The sequence below is a fragment of the Magnolia sinica genome, chromosome 12 (genome assembly GCF_029962835.1).
Source record: "Magnolia sinica isolate HGM2019 chromosome 12, MsV1, whole genome shotgun sequence".
Taxonomy (NCBI): Eukaryota; Viridiplantae; Streptophyta; class Magnoliopsida; order Magnoliales; family Magnoliaceae; genus Magnolia; species Magnolia sinica.
Window position 1 is genome coordinate 33894270 of NC_080584.1, and position 27470 is coordinate 33921739.

Below are 27470 nucleotides of genomic sequence, written 5' to 3' on the forward strand. Positions count from 1 at the left end.
TTTCCTACTTCCTATCTTTGTTGGAAAAGAAACTAATTTATTTTTCCATTGTCACACCTAAGAAAGTTTCTCAAGGGTTACGCCCAAATGTGTTGCCATCCATCTTCAATCGCTTCACTTGTGCCACATCTGCCAATGCGCCGATTGAGGCATCATCCATCTTCAAATACACCCAACGCGTGCCACTGTGCCAAATGTGCCAATGTGCCATATTTGGCACCATCCATCTTCTCATGTGCCCAATATGTGTAAAGCATCCCACATGTGCTAAATTGTCATGTGATACTGGCCATCTTCTCTTATCGCCACATGTGCTAATGTGCCACATGTACCCTATTCATCTTCTCTTGCACCATCCATCTTCAATCGCTTCACTTGTGCCACATCTGCCAATGTGCTGACTGAGGCATCATCCATCTTCAAATACACCCCAACCGTGCCACCTTGGCACTGTGCCACATTTGGCACCATCCATCTTCTCATTTGCCCTACATGTGTAAAGCATCCCACATGTGCTAAATTGCCATGTGATACCATCCATCTTCTCTTGTCGCCACATGTGCTAATGTGCCACATGTACCACTATTCATCTTCTCTTGCATACCACATATGCAAAGCACTCCACATGTGCCAATGTGCCACATGTGCCATTGACCATTGCCCATCTTCAATTGCTCTAGGTGTGCCACCTGCTAATGGTGCCAATTTGCAGACGTGTTGTGGTGTAGCTAGCGAATGAGACTCATCAACCGCACGCAGTTGTATCAAACCCTTGGACTAAGTCATGCCCAAATACACCCAATTCAAGAATAGAGATTCTTCCACTTGAAAAGAAAGGGAAAAATGATGCAATTACCAGCATATCATATGCCCCCACATGTGAAAACATGCAATTGCACAAACTTTAGCCCAAGGCTTGTAGAGAAGATAAAAACGTCCCAAAAGCTGCTGCAAATTTTGTGCTTATTGAGTTTTTATATGAAGAGAAACAAAAGAAAAGCCTTAACACTAATTTGGGCCTTTCATCAAGAATAAACTATGGGCTGGATGTTATAATCTCAGTCGTACAATCTTATTATTATTATAAAGAAAAGACTAAAATAACTCTACTTAAGTGAGATATAATCACATTAAAAAAAAAAAAAACACTAAAATCATCCAAAAATAAACCAAAATTCGTAACTTAAGGGAAATGCCACCCAAAGACTCTTTTGCGGACAAAAAAATGTACCATGAGTGCTATAATGCGTGGTCCATTGATGGGTTTATGGATTTGGCCCATTATGGAAGATATTCGGGCCCCTTTTGACGCTTTACTCCATCCCAAAACTCCTTGGCAAGTACATTAACCCGATCCATAACATTGGATAATCCATGTCCTCATCATCCTTCTTGGGTTAGGAAGGACTTGACCTCAAGTTTGATCTATTGACTGTTGCCTTGTATGGATTGAACACATTAGAAGTGTTCATTCCAGGTGGTAGCTCAATGCGATAATTGTTGTCATTAATCCGCTTCAAGATCTTGCATTGGCCAACCTTTTTCTGCTTCAACTTGTTGTAAGTGCCTGCTCCAAACCTTTCATTCCACATGTAGACCCACACTAGATCTCCCTTGTCGAAAATCACCTATCGTCGTCTATCTGCCGTAAACCTTGCATGGGATAGAAGAGTAACGTCCCTCATGGTTGCGGGTTTTGTTTGGATTCTCTTTCATGGGTTTCAATACTATTTTCTAATTATCTTTAAAGGTGTATGTATTTTTTCCAACCATTGTGAATGGTTCACCCATCGAACTACCATGGTCGACCCAATAATATGTGGCACATGTCCATCCCTTGAACTATGTCGCACCACATATTGTCATGAATCTCATGATAGGTTTTACCAACCGTGAATGAAACTAAGCGACGACAAGAAACCTTTACCTTGCTACCTCGCTTAAACCAAACAAGTTTATAAGGAACTGGATTCTTCTCGGTCTTCAATCGGAGTTTCTCTAATACCTCTTTCGAGATGTCATTTTCACGGTTGTCCTCATATGCCTCTAGAATTTTGTATTTGTCCTCTAAAATCTCCCCTTTAGTTTGATTGTTATACAACATCATCACAATGGTGATGATAATGCTGCATATCAATCACACTGCAGGGAGATTTGTATAGGACAATCATCAGACCAACCATGTTTTATGGATAGAATGTTGGGTAGTCAAGGAACAACACATTTTTTTTTCCTTTATAAAGAAAAGGAATAATACATTTATAGGATGAGTGCGATTGAATTGAGAATGTTGAGATGGATGAGTGGAAAAACTGGGAAGGATACAATTAGAAATTAATGCATTTGAGGGAACTTATATGTAGTACTAATAGTTACTAAGATGAGGGAAAGTAGACTGGTTTGGCCATTGTACCAGAGACAAGGTATTTAAAAACGGTTATGTAACGACCATTATGTAATGGTAATGGTGGGAGCTATTACACATTACAGGGCCGTAATGGTTGTTACAGAAAAAAATGGCCCGTAATGGCCGTTATGGGATTGATACCCCCCTTTTTTTAATAAATAAAATAAAAACCGGTCGTAATGTCCATTATGCGGGTCGTAATACCGGCGGTAGCTGTTATGGCCACCATTACCATTATTGGATACCTTGATCGGATACTTAGATTTGGACTAGTTAGCAGTGAGTTAATTCAAGTCGAAGGCTTATAAATGGGAGAGGAGGTCCAAAAAGACGATGGTGGATGTAGTAAGAAAAGATTTGATGGCTTATGATTTCACTAAGGATATGGTCCTTAATAGTGTGGAATGGTGGACCATAGATTTGTGTAGCTGACACCAATTAGTTGGGATACGGCTTAGATGATGATGATGATGTGAGGTGCAATATAAATCAATTTTTTAGTGAGTGTTGGTTTTTTTTTTTTTTCAAAATATATGATATCGTATTGATAGGCGCAAATTTTTTTCATGAGAGTTTCGGGCAGACCAATCAACCCAAAAAGGAGGCGAGGTCCACCTATCGTAAGGAAGACAAAAGGAGAATAAACAAAAGCTAGAGTTCCCTCAGATTTCCCAATCCCATCCTGTCTAGGAATAAGAGACCTTTGGTGATCTGGGGCAGGTCCATCGCAGATAGAAAGAGTGTCCTGGACTGGGCAACACTTCCTGCATTTACTTCTTTAGGGATGTGGGAGATTGAGATTTCCAAGTCAGTCGAGATTCTCTTGACTCTGGCCCACTAGTAGCTCATGACCCATGAGGGAGACGAGTTCCTCATAAGGATATCCACAATTGCTTTAGAATCACTTTCCACCTCAACTTTGGGGTAGCCCAAATTCACACAGTAGGAGAGGCCCTCCCAGATTGCCTTGATTTCTAATCTTGAGTTAGAGCCAAAGCTGAAACCAATGTTCATAATATCGATACTATCAGCCGATATTATCGTTGTCACTTGCTAGCGATATGAAACTCAACAAAACTCAGCTCAAAAATGAAAAAAAAAAAAGGAAATTCTCGATATCGCACTATATAATCCCAAGATATCGCAAAATATTGTGCAATATCACCAATATTGACGATATATCACAAGATATTGTGAAATATCATGCGATGTCGACGATAAAGCCGATAAAGTAGCCATCATTTTCAGCAACATGAGGCAAAATCCTCGCTGCTACCCCACAAATTCGAAAAAAAAAAAAATTCTCTTTCCTCAAAGATCTATTAGGTAATCGTCTTCGACTGAATTTGGTAGGCCAAACGTCGAGTGCGTTGGATCGGGCAAAAAAAAACTTAAAACCCTTCTTTTTTTTCTTTCGAAGAGAAATTCTTTGGAAAAAATTAGATTTCTATCGAGGTTATGGGGATTTTGGGAGGGATTTGGAAAAGGGATGGAATTTGGGCGAGATTTTTGGGCTTTCGAAAGGATTCGAAATCGCGATACCTTACGAAGCCTACAGAGAAGAAAACTGGGCGATGGTATTGTTGATTCTCTCCTTTAACTAAGGAGTAGATTCGGTGTGACTCCGATGTATTTGATACGGTACAACCCTTACAGTGGGGCCCACCTTGATGTATATATTTTATATCCATTTCGTCCATACGTTTTTAGGTATCAATTTAGGTCATGAGACAAATAATGAGGTAGATCTAAAGGTCAAGTGGACCCATCACAGAAAACAGTGTGGATTGAACACTTACCATTAAAAACTTCTTGAGGGCCACAGAAGTTTTCGATCATGTTGATATTTGTTTTTTCCCTTAGTCCATCTCTTCCTAGACTTATGAATAGATTAGATCACAAATAAACATTATGATGGGCCCTAGGAAGGTTTCAAGTTTCAATGGTGGGCGGACTGTCCTGGTTGTTTTCTATGGTGGGGTCCACTTTGAGCTTTGGATTGGCCTCATTCTTTGGTTGATGCACAAAAATGATCTATCCAAATGGATGGATGGTGTGGATACAACACATGGTGGGCTCACGGTGAAGGTCACACTCACATCGCTCGTCCATGTGCAGCGGACTGAGAACGGATTAGTTGTTACCCCAAGAATAGCTAAGTGGGTGTTACTCTAACCGTGTGGGGCCCATCTTGATGTTTATATATATATATATATATCCATGCCATCCATATGTTTTTTCATCCCATTTTAAGACATGATACCAAACCCCAAGAAGATCTAAATCTCAAATGGACCATACCACTTGAAGCAGTGATGAATGAGATGAATGACCATTATTAAGGAGTGGGGGCCACAGTTTTGGATCAAGCTGATCTTTATATTTTTCCTTCATCCAGATCTTCTTGGCAGTAACAACAGGTTCAATTGCAAATAAACCTTATGATGGGCTCTTTGGAATTTTTAATGGTGGGGCACTCAACTATCATGGTTTTTAGTGGTATGGTCCACCCAAGATTTGGATCTGCATAATTTTTGAAACCCCATCCTCAAATGATTTGTAGAAACGGACGGACAGTGTGGATGTACAAAAATATCACCCATGTGGGCTACACGTTAGGGGTAACACCCACTAAGCTATTCCTCCCGAGCAGATTGTGGGACTACCCTAACTCGGGCGGATGCGGACTCGGAGTTCCCGTGCTGGGAAGCTATGTGGGGCCCATTGTGAATTTTGTGATGAATCCATGCCATCCTTCCATTTTGCATGATCATTTTAGGACATGTGACCAAAAATGAGATAGATATAAGAGTCAAGTGGGCCATAAGAGAGGTAAAATTGGGGAAAGAAATTCCTATCGTTGAAACCTTTCTGGGCTCCAGCTTGATGTGTATATGACATCCAAACCGTTTATAAGGTCATTCCGGCTAGGATGAATTGAAAACACTAAAATCTTAGCCTGATACAAAACTTTTGTGGCCATACGAATGTCTACGGTAGTTGCTCAATCCCCGTTGTTTCATCTCATGTGGCCCACCTGGCTCTTAAATCAAGCTCAATTTTGGTTGCATGTCCTAAAATGATCAAGCCAAACGTATGGACGGGGTGGATTCATCAAAAACATCATGGTGGGCCCCATCTAGGTTCTTAGCACATAAACTTTCTGGGAAAGGTTTTCAGCAGCAAATCTGCGTCCACTTTGTGGGCGCTGTTTTGGTGGATACCTAATTGTGGACTCATTGTAATGTATGTGCCTTAAATCCACACCGTCTATCCATTTTGAAAGCTCATTTTTAGGCATGATCCCAAAAATGAAGTAGGTCTAAGTCTTAGGTGGACCATAACACAGTTAACAGTAGTAATTGAATCCCAACCATTAAAACTTCTTGGGGTCCACTGGAATTTTTATTTGCCATCCAACTTGTTGGTAAGGTCATAAAGACCTTAATGAAGAGACCACACAAATATCAGCTTGATCTAAAGCTTTTGTGGCCCATGAAAAGTTTATAATGATTGATTACTGCTATTTCTTGTATTATGGTCCACCTGAACAAATTATTAAAATATTATTTTTTAAATTTCTTCAATATCCTTTGCTTTTGAATGCATTGGTTGTGTTTTCATAAATGTCCCGATACATTTATAAATGTTATGCTTCATATTTGAATATAATTGCCTTTTTTTTTTTTTCAATCAGACAACGCATGGTTTAGGACCTTATACAAAGGAAACCTATTATGTGCACTTCTTTTTTGAGATTTTATGATTTAAAAGTGTTTATTAAGGTCTTTTTTTAATAATCCCTGAAGTTTCATTGAAAAATTCAACCATTTTTTCCCAATGTTTCCCCATGTTTCCCAAAAAGTGTGATAAATTACGCGATACAAACGATATATCCCATGCGATGACCGATACGTATCTCTATCCCAAGGTTGTGATACATCGCGCGATACCGAGATTTCAAACACTGGTTGAAACCGGACGAGAAAGCAAAGAGAAACTTTCCATCACTATTTTTGCCAATGCCACCCCCCCAGAAAGGCCCGGGTTCCCCAATGAGGAGCCATCAACGTTTATCTTAACCCATCCAGATTTAGGCCTAACCCACTTGATCAGTTGGAATTGTTTTTCAATGCCTGGAATGTCCCTGATTCGTAACTCAGATAGGGCTAGAGCTGAAGATCGTTTAACTGTTTTTGGGAGAGGGAGGGTTGGGGCGATGCGGCCGATCCAGAGTTGGATTCTAGCCATGGCTTTCGTTGGGCAGGTTGGGATATTATCGAATTTCGCCGCATTTCTGGACATCCAGATCTCCCAAAAAATCAGGGAGGGGATGAGGCCTTTGAGGGTGTGAAGTTGGTTAGTTGATGCAGCCGCTGCCCACCATTTTGATGCTCTGGTGACTGTTGAATCTTGATTAGAAGAGTAGACCTTGAAGATCGGCTGAAAAAAGTTCCATAATGGGCCCCTTTTGATTGTGACTTGTCATCAACCGGAATGGCTTTGTGAATGAGCCTCCATGAAAGAAGAGAGATTTTTGGGGGCAGCTTCGAGTGCCACACCCAAATGGCCCACAATTTTCTCACTCCTGGGGGTCTAGCAGATTTCCAAGCTTGACTAACCTGAAGTTCTCCTGAGGGAGAAGCGACCCACACCTGCTTGTCTTCCACATTCGAGGTACCGAATCCCTCATCCACCATGTGATCGAGAACCAGGGACGGGAGAAGGAGCTTGGCTGCTTCCACATCCCTCCATCCATCAGGGCCAATGAAGGTGTTGACTTCGGAGTGCAGCGATTGAGGGGGGGCGGACTGAAGCTTCCAGTCCTCCAGGGGCCCAAAACCGGTCCAATCGTCTAGCCAGAATTTGCACCGTCCAATCCCCAACAACCAGCGGGAGCCGGACAAAATAAATGCAAAGGTTTTCCGAATGTTTTTCCAAAGAGGCGAGGCCCTAGGGACAAGCCTCTCACTATCTTCCATGTGGAGATCGGCTGAGTATTTCTCTTTCATAAATGTAGCCCAGCAACTGTCTTTTCCCCTGCATAAAATAACCCAGGCCATTTTCATCCTGAATGCCTGCATGATGGAGGACAAGTTTTTCACTCCTAGCCCTCCTTCCTCCAATGGGGATGAGATGAGTTTCCAATAAACCCAATGACAGTGCTTTCGGTCTTCTTCCCAACCCCAAAAGAAATCAGCACACGCCCTCTCTAATTCACCTAGGAGAGTGCAGGGGATGTCTGTTGCTGCCATGTAATGGACAGGTATGCTGCTTAGGGCATGTTTGATCAGCGTGGTGCGACCCGCTTGAGATAGAATTTTCCCTTTCCAACCCGCCAAATGATTCTGAAACTTCTCTAGTAACGCGTGGAAGTGCGTTCTCCTCGCCCTTCCCTTAAAGATAGGGACACCTAAATATGTGAAGGGGGCTTCGCTGCGATTGTATCCGAGAATTCTCTGAGTGATCCTGGCTTGAGTTTCAGATTGGGAGACGGATAGAATAAAGAAGCTTTTGGAGGGATTAATCTTCTGACCAAAGGCCTCTTGGTATTGATTGAGAAAAGCTTTAATCCGATTCAACGACTGGCTGCCACCGTTAGCGAGAAGAAGAGTATCGTAAGCGAAGAGTAGGTGGGAGATAGATGGACAATTTGAGCGGGTCTTAAAGGGCTGAACTGAGCTGCTATCAATCAAATGTTTGAAGCCTCTACCAAGGACCTTGGCTGCCAGAATCAAGAGGCTCGGCGAGATAGGATCCCCTTGACGAAGTCCTCCAGAGGAGGGAAAGAAGCCGCATTATTCCCCATTAATGAGAATGGAAAACTAGGAGTTGTTCCAGCATTTTTCCACCATATTGATCCAGGGATCCAGAAAACCAAAGCGACTGAGAACAACCTTTAGAAATCCCCAATCCAATCTGTCATAGGCCTTTTCCATGTCTAATTTGATTAAGATGTTTCAACTCTAACCTTTCTGTCAATGTCCTTGAATATTTCCTGGGCTAGTGAGCAACTTTCCGCTATACTTCTCCCCTGGACGAAGGTCCCCTGTTCAGTTCCTATGATTCTTGGCAGGATTAAGCTCAGCCTGTTTGCTATAACCTTGGAGAATATCTTGTATATACAGTTACACAAGCTTATCGGTCGGAAGTCAGCAAACTTAACTGGCATCGGGATTTCAGGATAAGACATAATAGAGTAGCCATGAACGCTCTGGGGAGGGATCCCCCTTTGAAGAGGAAGCGGACTGCGCAAAGGATGTCTTGGCCGATGATATCCCAACACCCTTGGAAAAAAGCCGCTGTGAATCCATCAGGGCCGGGAGCGCCATCAGGGGGGGTGCCCCTAACTGCCTGGAGAACCTCTTCCATCGATGGTTCACACATCAAGGCAGTGTTGTCCTCATGAGAAACCACAGATGGGATTATGTGCAACAGTTCATCAGGGGCAGCTGAAGTAGTTCCTTCTAAAAGGGCAGAGAAATAGGCGATAGCTGCTGCTTTAATGGCGTCGTGCTTGGTTACCAAAGTGCCGTCGTCTAGTTTAATCTCCCTTATACTTGATCTCCTGGCCCGATCAGTTGCAGTGTTGTGGAAGAATTTAGAGTTTCTGTCACCCTCATTTAGCCAATGATTTCTAGCCTTCTGTTTTCAAAATATCTTCTCGTACAATTCACATTTGGCAAGTTCAAATTGGCCTGATTAAGCTCCTGTCGGCTATTCAGGTTGTTTGCTTCCTGCACCGCTGACTCAGCTTTGGCTAGATCTTCCTCTGCTTTACGAAGGTTGTGGAAGACATTGCCAAAAACATCTCTGTTCCAGGAAGTAAGAGCTCTTTTGACATGCTTGAGTTTCTTTGGATAATCTGCATCGGGTCGCCTTCCGTATCGAGATTCCAAGCGTCCCTTACCTGATGTTGGAATGTATCATGGAGCATCCACATCCTTTGGAATCAAAATGGTTTGGGAAAAGACCTCAGTGGGGGAGGAAAAGACAGGAGAAGGGGCGAGTGATCGGAGTTGATCCTGGGCAAATGTGGGACCTAGAGCGAAGGAAAATCTCTAAGGCAATGGCTGTTACAACATACTCTGTCTAACCTGGCCCAAACCCGGGCTTGCCCACTCCGGTTATTGGAGCAAGTGAATTTATTTCCCGTGAAACCAGCGTCAAAGATCCCTGCCCTGTTGAGACCTTCAGAGAATTCAGCCGAGCTACGAGGATTGAAAGATCCAGCTCCTCCTCTCTGAGGCTAAAAGAACTGCATTGAAATCACCTGCCACTATCCATGGCGAGGAAAGACCTGTTGCCAATACATGAAGTTGGTCCCAAAGAGCCCTGTATAGCGACTTAGAACACTTTGCATAGATAATAGAAATAGTGGCTGAGATAGAGTTGCCCTGAACTCCCACAGCTACTGATAACATTTGATCTGAGACAGCAGTCACATTAAAGGTTAGAAAGGATGCGATGAAGGTCCAGATTTTACCTCCATGAGCCGCATTTGAGACCGAAGAATGGAAGCCAAGTTTGAGCCCAATCTTAATTATTTTTTCATCTCTGAGCATTGGTTCGAGGATAGCAATGATAGATGGTTTGTGACGCTTGGACAGTCTTTTCAGGGACCTGATGGTAGGTGAGTTACCCACCCCTCGGGCATTCCAGATTAGCACATTATCCATAGCTACTTTGCTTGGCCAACAGACCTCGTCATTTGAGTTTTCTTAGTCTCTCGTTCCAGCTAAGATTAGATTTTCTGCTGTTGGAGGTCACAGGAAGCAGCACACGGACTTGAGTTGATCTAGCCGAAGTATTCTTGATCCTTCTGCTGTATGTTCTGGGTTTGGGGCTATCCACCTTGGGTGTTTGCTCTACCATACTGGTGCCATTCCCGATATGGGAGGTGGTAGTGGAACGCACAGTGTGGGCTGCGCTGTGAAGGGATACTGGGACCATATTCCTGCGTTCTGTCTCAGCCTCGATGTTAGCATGCAGTGGAGGATTTACAGCTGCTCTTGTTGGTTCTACATCTTGATCCTGCTGAAAATGGGTTAGGGAATCGGTTAAATGGGCAGAAAGATCAGGCTGATCCTCACAGTCACATGGCAGAGGAGGCTGAGCACGGTCTGGAGGGCCTTTATGAAAAAAAGGCGATAGATCGACTGATAAGATGATTTCAGGATTAGTCTGTCCCCTTGTTTCTGCTCCTTGAGGGAAAGAATTCCAGTCTGCAATCAAGGGGTCTTCCTCAACTTCTTCAAATATAGTTCCTGACTTGAGAGGGCTGTGGCCCTCTGAGAGAGCTCTGCACACAAATCTGGAACGTTTTGGAGGTTTAGGTGGAGTGAGGTAGATGGGATCAAATCTCTGATTTGCCTCTGAAACTTCCTTTTGCCCATTAGCCGAATCTGAAAATTCCAGGTGTTTGGGGGTCAAGGAGGACTGAGATGCAGCCGAGGTAGCAGGTTGAGGTTTAGAACGCATTGTTTTAATTTGGTCGAGGCATTGAGGAAATAGGGATGGATGGGTGTTTTGAGAGGGATGGACAAAATCAGGTACTTCCTGGCTGGGGCAGATGGTGGATGGCTTGACAATGGTATCCAGGGGCAAGTATGGATTAGCATTGGTAAGAAGCATGAAGAGCTCATGATCAGGGGGAGGCCTAGGGATATGGCACACGCGTTCAATCGTAACTGCGTACTGGTCTAGAGGAATCGATGTGGTTTGGGCATTTTGACAAATGGTTGGAGGGGCAGGGGCGTAGGTATCTCAGAAGGCATAATACAAACATCATGGCTATGAGAATTTGGATGCAGATTGGATTCTATGGGTGTGGATGGGTTAAGTGGAGGTAGATTCTTGGGAGAGGGGAGGTTTGGGGGATTCTGAGGGTGGTAAAATGCACGCTCAACCCATTCCCTAGTGGATAGCTCAGGGGTCTGGAAGTCGGTTCAAGGGGGTCTCATCTGCAAACTCTGGATACAGGGTCTGCTCGAGAATACCCCAAATTGGATATTCTTTACCTGCTACCACTAAGCTTCTGATCTTTTGGGAGTCTCTTCCAGGCTGAAGAATGACCTTTACTCTTGCCTTTGTTTGGACTAGACCCAAAATGGAGCATCTGTCCACCTCCACCACTTGCCCATAAGTGTTTCCCAGGCCGACGAAAACTGACTCTAGCCATGCTTGGGCTGGGATGCCGTATAACGAGATCTAAATACCTTCCCCTGAAGGAGATGTTTTGTCATTCCAAGCATCTACTTTGGATATCCCCATCTTGGATTGAAGGGTGGAATCGGAGTAGAACAACAGGAGCTCCATTCTTGATTTGAACACAATCAGAAATTTGTCAGCTGATAAGTGGGCGACGTCGATAGCCGATGCTGAATACCTAGAGCCGGAGAGTGACTGCGTGAGGCGGATCAGGGGCACTTGGTTGTTCTCTGCGTGGGCTATGAGGGCTAATGCAAGGCTTTTCTGTTTCATTTGAACTTCCCTGGGGTTGGCCATGAAGGAAAGGGTGGTCGGGGATGAATGAGGGGCGGTCATACCTCTTCTACATCCGTTTGGGTTCATAGGGAAAGCTGGAGGAGTTTCTTTAGCAATGTCGAGAAAGGATGTTCCCGTAGGACGATGGACGGGGGGTTTTTGGAGAGGGAGAGATTGGGCGTTTTAAGCCACATTCTGGGAAGGGTGTGGGGGAGCTTTTGATGTAGTTGAAAAGGAGGGTTGTATCGGGTGTTGGGTCTTTCTAGGGTTTGCGATGGCGACCTCCAATACCCTGCCATCCACTCTTTTCCCGTTGAGAACACCCATGGCCACGTAAGCTTCCTCCGAGTACATGAACCACACGAATGTGTAGCCCCTATGGCAGAGGGAATCCTTTCCCCTGGGTGTGTAAATGTCGCTGGTCTTTCCATACTTGCCGAAAATCCGGTTGAGATCTTCCTGATTTGTGTCGTAGGAGATATTTCCGATGAAGAGGCTGAATCCTTTCGGCATCCTATTTGGAATCCCAAATGGAAACCCTAGGATTTTGGCATCACTTCCCGTCTGTGTGACGAAAATATACATCACAGTTGGCCCCATAAAGTTTTTAATGGTGGCCATTCAATCACCACAGTTTTACTGTAGTGTGGTCCACCTGAGATTTGGATCTGCCTCATTTTGGGGCTCATGCCCTAAATGAGTTGGAAAAAATGGATGGAAGGCATGGAGTGCTGGTTGATGTGGGCTCTAGAACATAATTGTTCACTTGGCAGAAGATGCACTGGATGCAACTGAGTCATGTATCAAGTCATGGTTGACGAAAACTCAACCAAACCAAAACATGACATCAGGGAGATAAGATGTCCAGTTTTTGATGTGCAAAAGTCCCATGGCATAGCAATGCACATCTACATCAGAAAAACCATAAAAAAAATCCAATAGAACACAAGGTTTCTGATTTTAGAAATTGAAGATTTGTCCTGAGTCGACATCAGGTTAAACAATAAAAAATCCACCATAATAAAATCCTAGATCCATTACTATGATACAAAAACGAAGATCAAGAAAAAGAAAGCTCAAAAACTTTTATCCACCTGATTGTAGCTCCAGGTACATAAGATGCTGTCTATACTAACTGAGATGTAGAATTGGAGATCCTGATCTTCTTTATAAAGATAAGAGCCATAGGCCACTTTCTATAAATACGCAACGTGGGATTAACCTGCAACATCATAACATAATAATAAGTGATAAAATTCATAAAAATAAAACCTAGGAAAATGGTTTGTATGCTCGATGTTCACTAATAAGCCACATATCCACCCTTGGCATAAATACATAGTCATTCCTCTTGTAACATTATTACCATTCTTCTTTTTTTATTAGTAGAAGTTGAAAAGCCAAATTGTGGAAACCACAGTTTCTCTACAAGTCCCCATTTGTTGAATGATTATTGTTGGATGATTTAAAATTGAAGCTTACCTAGGCAGTGAAACCTTGGCTCTATCCATCCACTTTTGTTGTCTTGCAAATTTGCTTTATTTGGCTTTGAATGATCATGGAAATCTTTCCAATCTTCTTCTTCTTCCTTTTTGTTTGTTTGTTTGTTTGAACAGGGATAGCCTTAGTGAGGATGGTTTTCATGGTCGAACTGGAGCTTGGCGTGACCAGGTTATTCTTTTACTCCAATATCAAAATCTGGTTGAAGCTATGTATGCATTTCTGACGACAATAGTAACTTCATCATGCAGGGACTTTGCCTTGTAGACTGGGGAAGGGGGATAGACCTAAACCTTTTCCCTGATGGGACAGAGTTTAAGGGGGACAGTAGGACTTCTGGCTTTCGTTGTGTTGAGATGCAAGAAAACAGGCCATGGACGTTTCAGGTCAGTCTTGACATACTTTATTAATCTCCTTTTTAGTGAAACAAACTGCTCATTTCAGAGGCTCGTTGCTTTCATGGTAACCAGGTTGACACTTATGGCCTCTGTGTTATTGTTCATATGATGCTTTATGGAACGTACATGTCTGTTGAAAAGAAGGCTTTACAAGACGGGAGTTATCTTTATCAGCCTAAATCATCTTTAAAACGGTACCAATCACTCATCTATGCCAATCCATTCAGTTTTTATGCATAAGATTGTTGTGGAGAAACCAATTGAAGTTGTTCATTGGTAGTCACCTAGAAAATGGACATGCTTCTTCATTTGCTCGTGCCAAATTTCAATACTTTCTTACCATCTAAAACAAGACGGTTGTCAGAAACGCTTGCGAGCCTCTTCATCTGCAGGGGCACCGGGCTTGTTCATACGCAACATATTTTATATGCACATGGAAAATTTCTAAGAGAAATGGAACCATTGATCTGGCAGGCTGCCACATGGAACTAGGATTCTATAATCATTATAATCAGGACTCCACTATCCATCGTATTAGCCGCCTGCAAATGGCTGTTTGAGTGAAAAAAGATTGACGGCTACATGCATTGTGTGAAATTGAACCGGTTGGACAGCTAGTATTGTAAATCCCCCTCATGTTTAGGCTACAACCAAGTTGCCTTCATGATTTCTATCAAATAAATGGTTTCAACCATTCTGGACATTCACCATTTGCAAAATGGAGATGCTGGAGATGAGGAAGCCTCATATCTCAGGTTTTGATTATCGTTAATGGAGGGTCTCTTTGGCAGGCCCAAAAACAATATTATATGGGGCATATTGGAAAGGTATCGACAATTTTCATTTTAGCCAAAAACCGCAGAAAATATCAGAAAAAGAAAAAGAAAAAAAAAAGCATGTTGTATTTTGGTCTAACCTACTAGAAGCTGAGTTTTTGAGTCTTTGACCTCAATCTTTGGCTTAAAGCATTGGGATTTTTACCATAAAATTCCTTCGGAATTTAAATTTTACGAAATAATTTGGGATTTTTACCATAAAATTCCTTCGGAATTTGAGTTTTACGAAATAATGTTTTAAAGAATAAACAAACAAGGTGGAGTGCCTTTCGAGGGTTGAAATTACAAAATTGTTCTCATTTGTTCTCTTTTAAAATGTGATAAAGTTAAGAATTGTGGGGCCCAAGTTGCATGTGTATGGCGTCCATCCCGTCCAATGGATAAATCCTATAACAAAGATCAAGCAAATGAAATTTTGACAGATCCATGATGTGGACATCAGTGGGACACCCAATGTTTTAAATATCGACGATATCGGTCGATATATCCCACGATGTATCTTGTATCCCACATGTGCGATACGAAACACAGGTAGTGCAGATATATCCTACATGTTTGATTCGGTGACCAATTTCAAATTGCGATCCCTTTTCTTGGCTGAAATTATGTTAAATTAGTGTCAATTGGTTACAAATCTATTGGTTCTTTGTGTTTTGCATGAAAAATTATGGAGTTGGAGCTTTGGTTTCAATATCCCATTGGTTCTTCATGTTTTCTTTTTTTTTTTTTCAAAAATTTCCTTTCACCAGCTGTCAATTGAGACTAATTTCGATGTATTCAGGAGTATTTGATGAAATGATCATCACATACACTTAAATTTCGAAATTTGCGTGTAGGTGGTTTGATTTTGGGGAAAATTGGAGAAAATTTGATATTTAGGAGCTTGCAATGTTGCACTCCAAACATGAAATCATGCATGTATGAGGCTAATCTATTGATTTGTCAAGTCCTTGTCCATTTTCAAAAAATAAAAATCATTTTTAATTAAAAATTAATAAAAAATTAAAATATTAATTTTTTTTCTTCGAAACTTTCCTTCAACCAGCTATCAATTGAGACTAATTTCAAAGTATTTAGGAGTGTTCGATGAAATGATCATCACGTATGCGGCTATGCACTCAATTTAAAAGTGTGTATTAAGGTCTTTTTTTAACAATCCCTAAAGTTTCATTAAAAAATTCAACCATTGTCTCAATGTTTCCCCATTTTTCCCAAAAAGTGTGATAAATTTCCCGATACAAACGATGTATCCCGCGTGATAACCGATACGTATCTGTATCCCAAGGATGCAATATGTAATGCAATATCGATATTTTGAACACTAGGTACACCCTCTAGAGTGTATCAGAGGTGGTGTCGCTGACAGAGTTCCGGAGCAGAGGGGTTGATGTGGATGGATGCCTGGTCCATCAAACCCATTTTCTGATGCGCTACAAGTGCAGGAGCGGCATGATCGCACCGTGACTACAGTGCCATGGGGCAGATTTCACGCGAGTTTTATGCGTTTTTTTGTTTTTTTCCTTGTATTCAGGGGCTTTAGTGCACTTTAAATTTTATTTTATTTTTTTCATCTTTTTGTTATTTTCCTTGTTTTTAGGGGCTTAATTGCACTTTTACTTTTTGCATGACTTATATATACACCGTGAGAAATCCTATTTTAATATTTAGAATGAATAAGAATTCGTATGTTTTTTTTTTTCCCCCCTTATTTTATCAAAGGGATTAAGGTTTCAGGATTGACCCTTGGGTGTTGAGGATTCCACCTTGGTATCAGGTTTCATTCTTTGTAGATCTTCGAGGTGTAGGAAAAGGTAAAAATCAGCCGTTTTGTTTTCTTTGATGCCCTAGAATCCGTGCTTTCTTTTGTCTCAAACCTATCTCTTCTTCATCCCTTTCGTTCCTCTCTGGATATTCCCTTTGGTTTGAACGGAAAAGAGGGATGACTAGTGAGGAGAATCAGATCCAAACTTGCCTGTGGACTGACTTATGCTAGATCCGAGATATCCTCATATCCCTAGGTCCATTTTTTTTTACTGTTTATGTGATTTTATGCTAAGGGGCATGATCCGGAATGATTTCATCTGTGTTGAGATTTGCTTAACCCCCTTGATTGAACACAGTTAGTTGATTAATTTATTTATTTGAATATCCTCATCTTGATTATACATGCATCTAGGGTTAGGCCATCACATGTCCATGCAGCAGTTTTGGTATTAGAGCCAGGTGTTTAACGTAGGTCAATCTATCGACAATCCGTCTTTATGATGAAAATTTACTACAAAACTCCTTTACCCAAATCGTAAAAATCACAGGGGACGTATTTTGTTGAGTTAGCCATTTTCTTAGGTTTATTGAGTCCCCATATAGATCTAGGTCATATAAGGTAGTTGTATTGCATTGCTATAATTGTTTTTACCCCTTTTCGTACATGGATTTAGGACCATTCAATTGTCATTCCTAGTGTATGCCCATGCACACTGGTCGTGGATTTGGTCTCCATTACACCATGGACTTTGATAAATTTGTCAATGCTATGGAGGGCCTAACTAAGAGAATGGATTAACAATTTCGAACCTTGAGGGATGATATCACACAACAGTTTGCGTATCAGGATGGTAATTGGTAGGTTCACGTGTCTAGAGGAGAGAGTCACATGCTTAGAGGCTGGTAATCTAACTGCCACTGTAGGTGGTGCCTGGGTGACCCCTGGCATTGGGGTTGTCAAAGGATCAAGAAATCCTGCGTAGTGAAGGAAACAATTCCAATCTCTCCTGGATACAATGGAGGCGGTGCCAATGCAGGATTCCATCTTGCTGCATTACGCATAATAGGCCCACTAATTGTCTGTAGAGGGATCAGGCTTCTGGCCAAAGGGGATCGGGATTTCGCTCTTCTGGATGACGCAATTGTCCATTCCTCTTCATTGTTCTATGCGATCAGTGATGCAGAAACTACACCGGTCATCGTCTGTGGCTTGTCGCCCTTGATCAAAGTTGACTGAACCTTCTTACTTGAAGTCTTATGCGATGTTCGCATGTCATGGATATAATCGATAACGAACTCATTAGGCGTAAAGTAGAAAACCGTGTTGATTGGGAAGGAAGTCATCGTAGCTGGGAAAGGTCGAAGTTCCTGGAGGAATTGACAATGTATTAGTAATACAGACTGAGTGAAATATACTGTCTTGGAGATAAAGGGGAGGATGTTCCCGTTGAGAGTCTCCATTTTGGCGTCGTTTGATGATAAAAGTTTTTTCGATAATTTTGAAGTTACTATTAAACATAGATATCCCTAGTAGAGTTGCCATTTTGTTTCGACAAGAAATGAAAGTATTTCGATTGGGATATCTATATTTAATAATAACAAAAATAAAATAAAATGGAAGAACATTCATCATCACATATTTTATTGATTCTTGATTTCATTTACATCCTCACAGTTCCCTCGATTCCAATACAAAGTATATTCAACGAATACAATGACATAAAAGAAAACAGTTCAAATGACAATTCCGACAACATTCTGGTTTGCGGCACATTTGTCTTAATGACAGAGGAGTTGTGCAGATTTGAAGATCCTTTATTCCTTCCCGATATGCTTGGGATGCGGCTGTAGATGATTATCCTAAAAGAAATGATCAAATCCCATAGGAGATTGCTGTTCTTGTAAAGAACCCCCGAAATACATATGAAGCCTATGTGTTCCATGACCGTGCAACAGACCCCTTCCACAGTCTTCTTCCTCTTCTTCTTCTTCTTCTTCTACATTTTTGCATTGAGCCGCAAAATATCTGGAGGAATTCTGGAAGAGATCTCTGATTTCCTCTGGTTTCTCCAGAGCTCCGCACTTGTGAATGTCCCAAATGAAGGAGGGAGGGGTATTTATAGGCCCAATGTTATCAAATCGCATATGTGATCGTGTGCGATTGCATATGCATGCGCGCATATGCGATCGAACAATCGCATATGCGGTCGCATATATATATATATATATATTGAAAATTTAAAAAAAAATCAGAAAAATAGGGAGAAATTAAGAAGAAAAGAATAAAATATAAGAAAGTAGGGGGAACTTTCCTAAGTTAATAGATAAATAATTTTATATGCCCTTGGCCCTTGCAATACATTTAATTCATGTAAAATAAAATCAATTACATAATGAATTAAATATTAAGTCATCATTCATCAACAATTCAACATTCTATAATATAGTTAACAAATATCAGCATTCAACATTCAATAGTACAATTAAGAGTCAACAATCAACATCAGCACACTTAGTAAGTAAACAAAATGAAGAAGTTATTTATTTATTATTCATCTAATCATATACTATATACATTGATCTATTTGCCGTTGTGGCATTTGATCACCACCATCATCGTCATCATTACCATCATCATCCGAGTCATCTCCTTCTTCCACATACACTGCTTCTTCTTCTGTTTCTTTATCATCTGCATGTACTAATACTTCATTAACATCCAATGGTAGATCTTCAACTTGATCATTATCATTTCCTTCTTCCATCTCCTCAATCTCTTCAATGGTTTGATGGCTACTACTCGCCCCTCGGTTCCCCCCCATCCTTCGCCTTCTAGTGGTACCTTCTCCAGGTGTTGATCCGTATGCAACATCTTTAACTTGCGCCCATGTCAGGTCATTTTCAATAAATACCGGGTCCTCCGTCTCTACGAGCCACTCGTTATCTATATCCAACTCATCGAAGCATATATGGTCAAAGAAACCAGGCTTTTCTTTCCTAGTTTGGAATCGTTCTCACAATTTTTTATTGTATTGGATGAAAACCAAGTCGACGAGCTTTTTTTGCTTAAGGCGATTCCTTTTCTTGGTATGAATCTGCATGAAAGAAAGCGCATTTGACATTAGCTATTTAGGTAAATTAATTTAGTTTACGCCTTAGTCCTTACAATAAAAAATTGAAGTTTACCATTACTAAACTTACCGCCTCGAACGTGCTCCAATTCCCCATCTTTATCTATAATATCTATAATTGGCTTGTAGTCACGGTCTATATAGTTAAAATGGTCCATGATTTTATTTTTCACCCTATCCATCGCATCATATATGTAACTCATTGCAAGCTTTTCATCCTCATCCACCAATTACAACACAGTGACTAAGGGCTCGGATGCTTTTAACGCCTTTACCACTTGTGTCCAAAAACTTTGCGAAAAGATTGTTTGTTGAACCTGTTTCCCTTCAGCCTTCTTTGACCAAGGCCCACTTGTAAAATCGGCTGACACTACAAAGTTTCTAAGGTTTTTTTTTTTTTTTTCATGTTATCTTTGTAGTGTTAAAAAGATTGTAGCGAAACGGGTGACTGCTAGAGGTAGCAAGTTACTTCGAATGTGTTTTCTCATTTGACTGAGAAGAAAGGCGTATTTGTATATAAAGACTATGATTCTTCTAGCCTTTGCAATCACATTTATAAATAACCTACCTACATCTTCTAACGTAAGATCAACACAATGGGCCGCACAGGGGGTCCAAAATAAACGACGCCTCTTCTCCATAAGAAGACGTTTGGCCATTACATACGAGGCTTAAGGTGTCCTGTATCGGTATCGGTTTGCGTAACGGTGACCTCCAAAACTGATACGGATACGAGGGCGTAACGGCCCGTAACGGTGCAAATTATTTTTTTTTTTTGCCAAAAAATAATGAAAAAATATGGATTGAATCTGGAACATTCTAAGCATTTCAAATATGCATTCATTTATAAATTGGAACATGTTTATGGTGGTGTAACGGTCCACTCTTTGGTGAGAAGTTGTATCGGACTGTCTGATGAATTTATGAACCAGATAACCTGAATTTGACTACAAAATTCATATATTTAATTTTCTAAATATCTAATTTATATACTTAGCAATTTGATATCATTTCTCCCAATAGTTCTTTTAAAAAATGAAATTAAATTCATGTAGATCGCGTTGCCAATTTGGGGCTGACTTGGAGGACCAATCCATGCCCCCAAATCAGCCTCAAATTCATGCAATTTATTTGCATTATCCCACTTGTGCATTGGTGGACATTTATTGGATAGCGAATCATGAAAAAAAATAAAATCAAAAGGCCCCATTTTAAAAAATAAGCGTCCACAAATTAACAATTAAAACTATTCAAACAATTTGATTTTGGCATTTTGAGTTAGCAATTACAGTCCATAATTTAATTGGTAAATTTTAAGTTAATACATGTCTCATGTACAATTTTTTAAGGGTCCGAATTAGGTAGACTCGGATTGTGAAGTGTAGCACGCGAGTGTCAAAGTTTTTTGGACCCCACTCGTGATGAATGTGTTATATCCACACCATCCATCCATTTTGCCAAATAATTTTAGGGCATGAGCCCAAAAATGAGGCAAATCCAAAGCTCAGGTGGACCGCACAATAAGAAACAACAATAATTAAACGACCACCATTAAAAATTTATTGGGGTTACAAAAGTTTTAGATCAAGCTGACATGTGTGTTTTCCCTTCATCCACGTCAGTGTGACCCTATTAATAGGTTAGATGGAAAATAAACATTTATGAGGACACTAAGAAATTTTTAATGGTGAGCATTCTATAACCACTGTTTCCTATGCTGTGGTCCACCTGAGATTTGGATCTTACTAATTTTTTGAATCATAACCTAAAATGATGTGGCAAAATGGATGGACGGCATGGATAAAATACATACATCATGGTGGGGCCCACGTGGAAATTTTATTAACTTTTGGGACGTGCTGCGTAACTCGTACGCAGTCCATTTATTGGACGTCAGCAAGTCCTGTGGGTCTGATCATGAGGTATGTGTTATATCTAAACCGTTCATTCATTTGACGAGCTCGTCTTAAGGCTTGACATGAAAAATAATACAGATCTAATTATCAAGTGGACCACACTGCAAAAAGTAGTGGGGGATTGAACGTCTACCATTGAAACCTTTTTTAGGATCACAGAAGTTTTGGATCAACATGAAATTTGTTTTTCCTCTTCATTCAGGTCTTTTTGACCTTATTAACAGATCGAATGGAAAATAAATGTTATGGTGGGGCTACGAATTGTTTAACGGTGAAAATCACTATCTCCGCTGCTATTTTTGGTGTGGTCCAAACGATCTTAGGATATGATTCATTTTTAGGATAATGCTCTAAAATGATATCTAAAAATAGATTAACGGTGTAGATATAATAAATACATCACTGTGGAGCCCATGTAACTTTGATCTCCTTTGAGCCGTTCGTACAACTCGGAACTCGAGGAGTGTTAGCGCTCGTCTTAGTGTGACACGTATCTACAACAGCTATATAGCTGGTGTGTGGTACACTAGCCAAATCCCCTTACGATTTTCTTTTTCCGATGCGAAATGAAAAAGAAGGGAAAGAGAGGGAAACCGAAAAGAGAAAGAGGGAGAGAGAGAGAGAGAGAGAGAGAGAGAGAGAGAGAGAGGAGGAGGAGGAGGCCCATAGCCGCAGCCGTAACAGGGTCGCAGCAGGCCGAGAAGAAGAAGAAGAAGAAGAAGAAGAAAAGAAAGGAAAAAAAGTATGATTTTTTTCCCATTTTTTTCCCTCATTTTCTTTAGCCCGTAACAGCCGTTACGGGGACGTAACGGCCGTTATGGCCCGTAACGGGCGTAACGGCCGTTACGGTCACAAAATCGAGGGGGGGGGGGGTACCCGTTTCAACCCCGTATCGCCATTAACGTTACGTATCGGCCGATACGGCCGTATCGTAATGGATACAGGATACCTTGACGAGGCTACATTGTCTGTAATTACTTGTATAACATATTCCTCACCTATTTCCTCAACTATATTATCTAGTAAACTAAACAAGTATTCTCTTGTGTTTGAATAACCCAATGCATCCACAGACTTTAAGAACATTGTCCCAGCTGGACAATTTACCAAAAAGTTAATGAGAGACCGACCGGATCTATCGGTCCATCCATCGGCCGTTAGTAAATATCCATATATTTTCCACGATTCCTTATATTCAGTTATGAAGGATTGTGTATATTCAACTTCAGTTTTCAGGCATGTCTCCCTCATTTCATGATATGAAGGAGGTTTAAGCCCAGGTTCAAATTGACCTATAGCTTCAACCATTACTTTGAAGCTTCTCGATTTAACGGCGTTGAAAGCAATGCCGGTTTGGTAAAACCACTTAGCAATATATTGAATAGTGGTTTTCCTATCTTTTTGTTTATACCGGTTCTCTAAAGTTGTTTGAGCCGGCTCTTTGCCTCGACCCCTTTGGTCGATCACATCCTCGGGATGTGGTCTATACCATTTATCCATGGGCTCATGCCCTTGGGCTCTTTTCGAGACCGTTGGTTGTACTTGTGGTCTAGACCGGCCTGTCGAAGTAGGGGGAGTGGGACTAGCTTCATCTGCATTAATTACGTTTATATCTTCATATGCATCTTGTTCCAAATATTCCTCCTGATGTAGGGCACTATTGCATCTATTTCTTAACTGTTTTTCCATATACTCCATGATCTTCCTTCAGATTTCTAGAGTAATTTTGTCGTATGCTTTTGCATTTGACCCCGGTAAATGTGCAAGGTGTTGCTTATGCCTTGCAATGCCACCGGAACTCACATAATATGTGAGTCTTATCCGAAACACTACGATAATGCCCATACTTCTAACCCGGGTCATTCGACTTGGGTTTCAAAGACGAAGATTGGGAAGAAGACATTATGTTGGTGGTGTGTATTGATTGTAAGTTGCTACTTGCTAGTATTAAAAAGTAAAAACTAAAGTAAAGTAAGATACTAAAGAGTAAAGAGATGAGAGAGAGAGAGAGAGAGAGAGGGAGAGAGAGTTACACTTAGTAACTTACACTTGTAGTAAAAGAGAGGGCGGAGAGAGAGATTTACACACAAACACAATTACAATTACAAATTTACAAAAACATAAATTCTTCACTTCTTGTCTTTACTTTTGCCTTGACCCTTAAGTCTTGACTCTTGATTCTAGAATATTGTAGACTTGTAAGTTGTGTTCTAACTTGTAACTTGTAAGTAACAAAGTAACAAACTAAAAAAAGAAAGTTAGAACTTAGAACTTGGAAGAAACTCAAACTATAATAAATTAAACTTGCAACTTGTAATGTACTAATGTAAAGTTAAGTCTCTTGACTCTTTGACTCTTGTCTTGAGTCTCTTGAATGTAAAGAAACTTTAAAACAGAGAGATAAAAATAAAGATAGAAAGAGAGAGTGGTGGGTGTGTGAATATGATTATGAATTGATGATCTTTAGAACTTGAAAAAATTAGAAAGAGAGTTCAATGGATGGAGCTTAGTTGTCTTGTCTCTTGAATCCTTGTAGTTATATCCCTTAATTGAAACTTCAAACTTGAAAGAAATATGAATGGAGTGGAGCTTGGGGCTTGGAATTATGTAAGAGAGAGTGTAAGAGAGTAGAAAATAAAAATAGAGAGAGAGAGTTTGAACTTTGATTGCATGTAGGAGTTTAAAATCCCATTTTATAGACAAAAAATCAAGATTTTTTAAAAAAAATCAAGATTTTTTTTTAAAAAAATCCCAACGGTCAGAAAATGGTCAGATTTCTGATCGTTGGCGAATATGCGATCACATACATCGCATATGCAATCGCATATTCTCGCACATGTGGCATATGCGATCGCATATGTGCAGAAATCACATATGCCACTGTCGCATATGTGATTGCTGCTTCAATATGCGCATATGCGAGCGCACATGACAACACTGTATAGGCCACCACACGTGTGAGCCCTAAATCCGCACAATGTCCTACTATTGCATGACCATGCACTATGTTTCTTTGAGTGGCGCACGATGGGCATTCTGTTCAACTTTGGACATTCAAAGCCAAGCCCCTTTCTAGACATATTGCTTCATTGTGTGACCGTGCAATTCTCCTCTTTAGCGTGGCGGGCAACTCGCCGCATTTTGTTGCCAATTCATTCGCGCAATCGTTATTCTTTGAGGGATTTCAAATTCTTCTACCTCTTTTTTTTTTTTATTATTATTTTTTATTTTTTAATGCTCTAACACATCCTGTGGCCTTTTTCAATGAGAAGTTGAACGAGGCTAAATAACACAACTCCACTTATGACAATGAGTTCTATGTAGTTGTGCAATCATTGTGCCATTGGCGGCATTATTCATTACTGCAAAAATTTGTCTTGTTCTCTGATCATGAGGCCTTGCAATATTTGAGCTGTCAAAAGAAGTTGAGCCCTAGGCATGCCAAGTGGGCATAATTTCTTCAAGAGTACACATTTGTGCTTAAGCACAAGGTCGGAAAAGAGAATAAGGTTGTTGATGCGCTTAGCCGTTTGTCTTGACGCTATGGTTCATGAGCATTGAAGTTACAAGATTTGAGTAACTCGAGGGTGAGTATTCAAACTATCCTGATATTGGGATCATTTATGCGTCATTGTCTAGTGACCCGCCCTTGAGGAGTGCAGAGTTCGTCCTTATAGATGGATATCTTTTTAGAGGTGACAAGCTCTATATCCCACGCACATCCCTCCGTGGTTTTCTAGTTTGGGAGCTACATGCTGGAGGGATGACATGTCACTTTGGTCGAGATAAAACAGTTCCCCTTGTGTCTGATCATTTTTATTGGCCTAATTTCCAGTGAGATGTGGGTAAAATAGTATGGCAGTGTCGGACATGTCAACTGGCAATGCAGAGGAAACAAAATACATGTTTATATACTCATTTGCTAGTTCCACATGCCTTCTGGCATGATGTCAGTATAGACTTCATGCTTAGGCTTCTCAAGACTATTTGTAAGCACAATTTCATACTCGTGGTTGTTGATTGATTCTCTAAAATGGCCCATTTCCTACCCTGTTATAAGACCTCAGATGCTTCCCACGTTGCTAAGTTATTCTTTCAGGAGGTTGTGCGACTTCATGGAGTACCCAGATCCATCGTGTCTAACAGAGATACTAGGTTCACTAGTTATTTTTGGAAGACTGTATAGCATCTTTTGGGTACAAGGCTCCGATTTTCTTCAGCATATCATCCCCGGTTGGATGGTCAAATAGAGGTAGTGCACCGTAGCCTAGGGAATTTGTTGAGATGTCTGGTTGGAGACCACCATAGGACCTGTGACATTGTTCTTCCTACAGCAGAGTTCGCGTATAATTCTTTAGTGAATAGGTCTACAAGAATGATCTCGTTTGAAATTGTTTTAGGTCTTAGACCCCGAGCCACCATAGATTTGATCCCCATGGTTACCCCACAACGTCCTTCAGTGTTAGGAGAGTTCTTCGCCCAGCATATACATGCATTACATGGTGAGATCAGGAGGAAGATTAATTCAAGTAACGAACATTATAAACATTCTGCTGACACTCACATGAGATTTAGGGAATTTCAACCTGGAGCTGACGTCATGGTTTGTATTAGGTCTGATCGGTTTCCACCTGGATCCGTGAAGAAGCTTCATGCCCGTAGCACAAGCCCACATAAAATTGTGAAAAGGTTGGAGTCTAATACTTATGTTGTTGATATTCCTACTACTATGGGCATCAGTTCCACATTTAATGTGGAAAATCTAGTTCCCTATCACGAGCCACACCTTTATCTACCAGTTCACCTTTTTCTTCCTAGACTCTCCTATATATGGACCTTGGCCACAACCTGACTTTCCTGTATCCGTCTTATATTCTCTTCCATCCGCACCGAGAATAAACAAGATAGATGAAATTTTGGACTCCGAGGCGGTTTCCACTTGATCCGGGGGTATCCAGAAATTCCTAGTCAAATGGAGGAACAGTCGCGTTACAAATAACTCTTGGATCATAGAGACAGAGCTACAGTGCATCGCCCCCGATTTGCTTGAGAGATACGGAAGTTCACTTTCACCAGTGGCGAACTCTTCCTACCCGGGGAGAATTGATGTGGACATCAGTGATGCACCCTTTAGAGTGTACTAGAGCAGGAGGCATCGCCGACAAAGCACTAGAGCAAAGGAGTTGATGCGGATGGACGCCGGGTCCATCAGACCCATTTTCTGACGTGCTACGAGTGTAGGAGTGGCATGACCACACCCTTACCACAGGCCCATGGGGCGGATTTCACACCCTGTCGTGTGGGTGTTTTAGTTTTAGGTATATTATTTTTTGTTCTTTTCTTTGTTTTCAGGGGCTTTAATCCACTTAAAAAAATTAAAAAAAAATCGTCTTTTTGTTATTTTTCTTGTTTTCAAGGGCTTTAATGCACTTTTACTTTTCGCATGGCTTTATATATACACCGTGAGAAACCCTATTTTAATATATAGAATGAATAAGAATTCGTATGTTCTTTTTTATCAAAGAGACTAGGGTTTCAGGATTGGCCCTTGGGTGTTAAGGATTCCACTCCAGTTTTAGGTTTCCTTATTTTTAAATCTTCGAGGTGCAGGAAAAGATAAGAATCAACCGTTTTCTTTTCTTTGATGCCCTAGAATTCGTGCTTTCTTTCATCTCGAACCTATCTCTTATTCATCCCTTTCGTTCCTCCCTAGATATTCTCTTTGGTTTGAACGGAAAAGAGGGATGACTAGTAGAATAATCAGATCCAAACTTGACTATGGACCGACTTATGATAGATCTGGAATATCCTCATATCCCTAGGTCCATTTTTTTTTACTGTTTATGTGATTTTATGCTAAGGGGCATGATCCGGACGAAATGATTTCATCTTTGTGTTGAGGTTTGCTTAATCACCTTGATTAAAAATAGTTAGTTGATTAATTTATTTATTTGAATCTCTTCATCCTGATTATACATGCATTTAAGATTAGGCCATCATATGTCCCTACACCAATCCAACTAGAAAGTGCC

General features: G+C 40.8%; 1 protein-coding gene across 4 annotated transcripts in view; it reads left to right on the top strand.

Moving 5' to 3' along the window:
- Positions 1-27470, top strand: part of LOC131221209 (mitotic checkpoint serine/threonine-protein kinase BUB1-like) — a 69301-nt gene that overhangs the window by 39105 nt on the left and 2726 nt on the right. Inside the window, exons 12-15 of one of the 4 annotated variants that reach the window (XM_058216392.1) lie at positions 13510-13564; positions 13645-13779; positions 13864-13985; positions 14184-14711. In XM_058216392.1, coding sequence (XP_058072375.1) covers positions 13510-13564; positions 13645-13779; positions 13864-13985; positions 14184-14283 — 412 coding nt within the window. In that variant the 3' untranslated portion in view covers positions 14284-14711. Of the gene's footprint in view, positions 1-13509; positions 13565-13644; positions 13780-13863; positions 13986-14183; positions 14712-16346; positions 16598-27470 lie in introns of those variants that run through there. The other 3 variants (XM_058216393.1, XM_058216389.1, XM_058216390.1) reach the window with 3 other exon arrangements.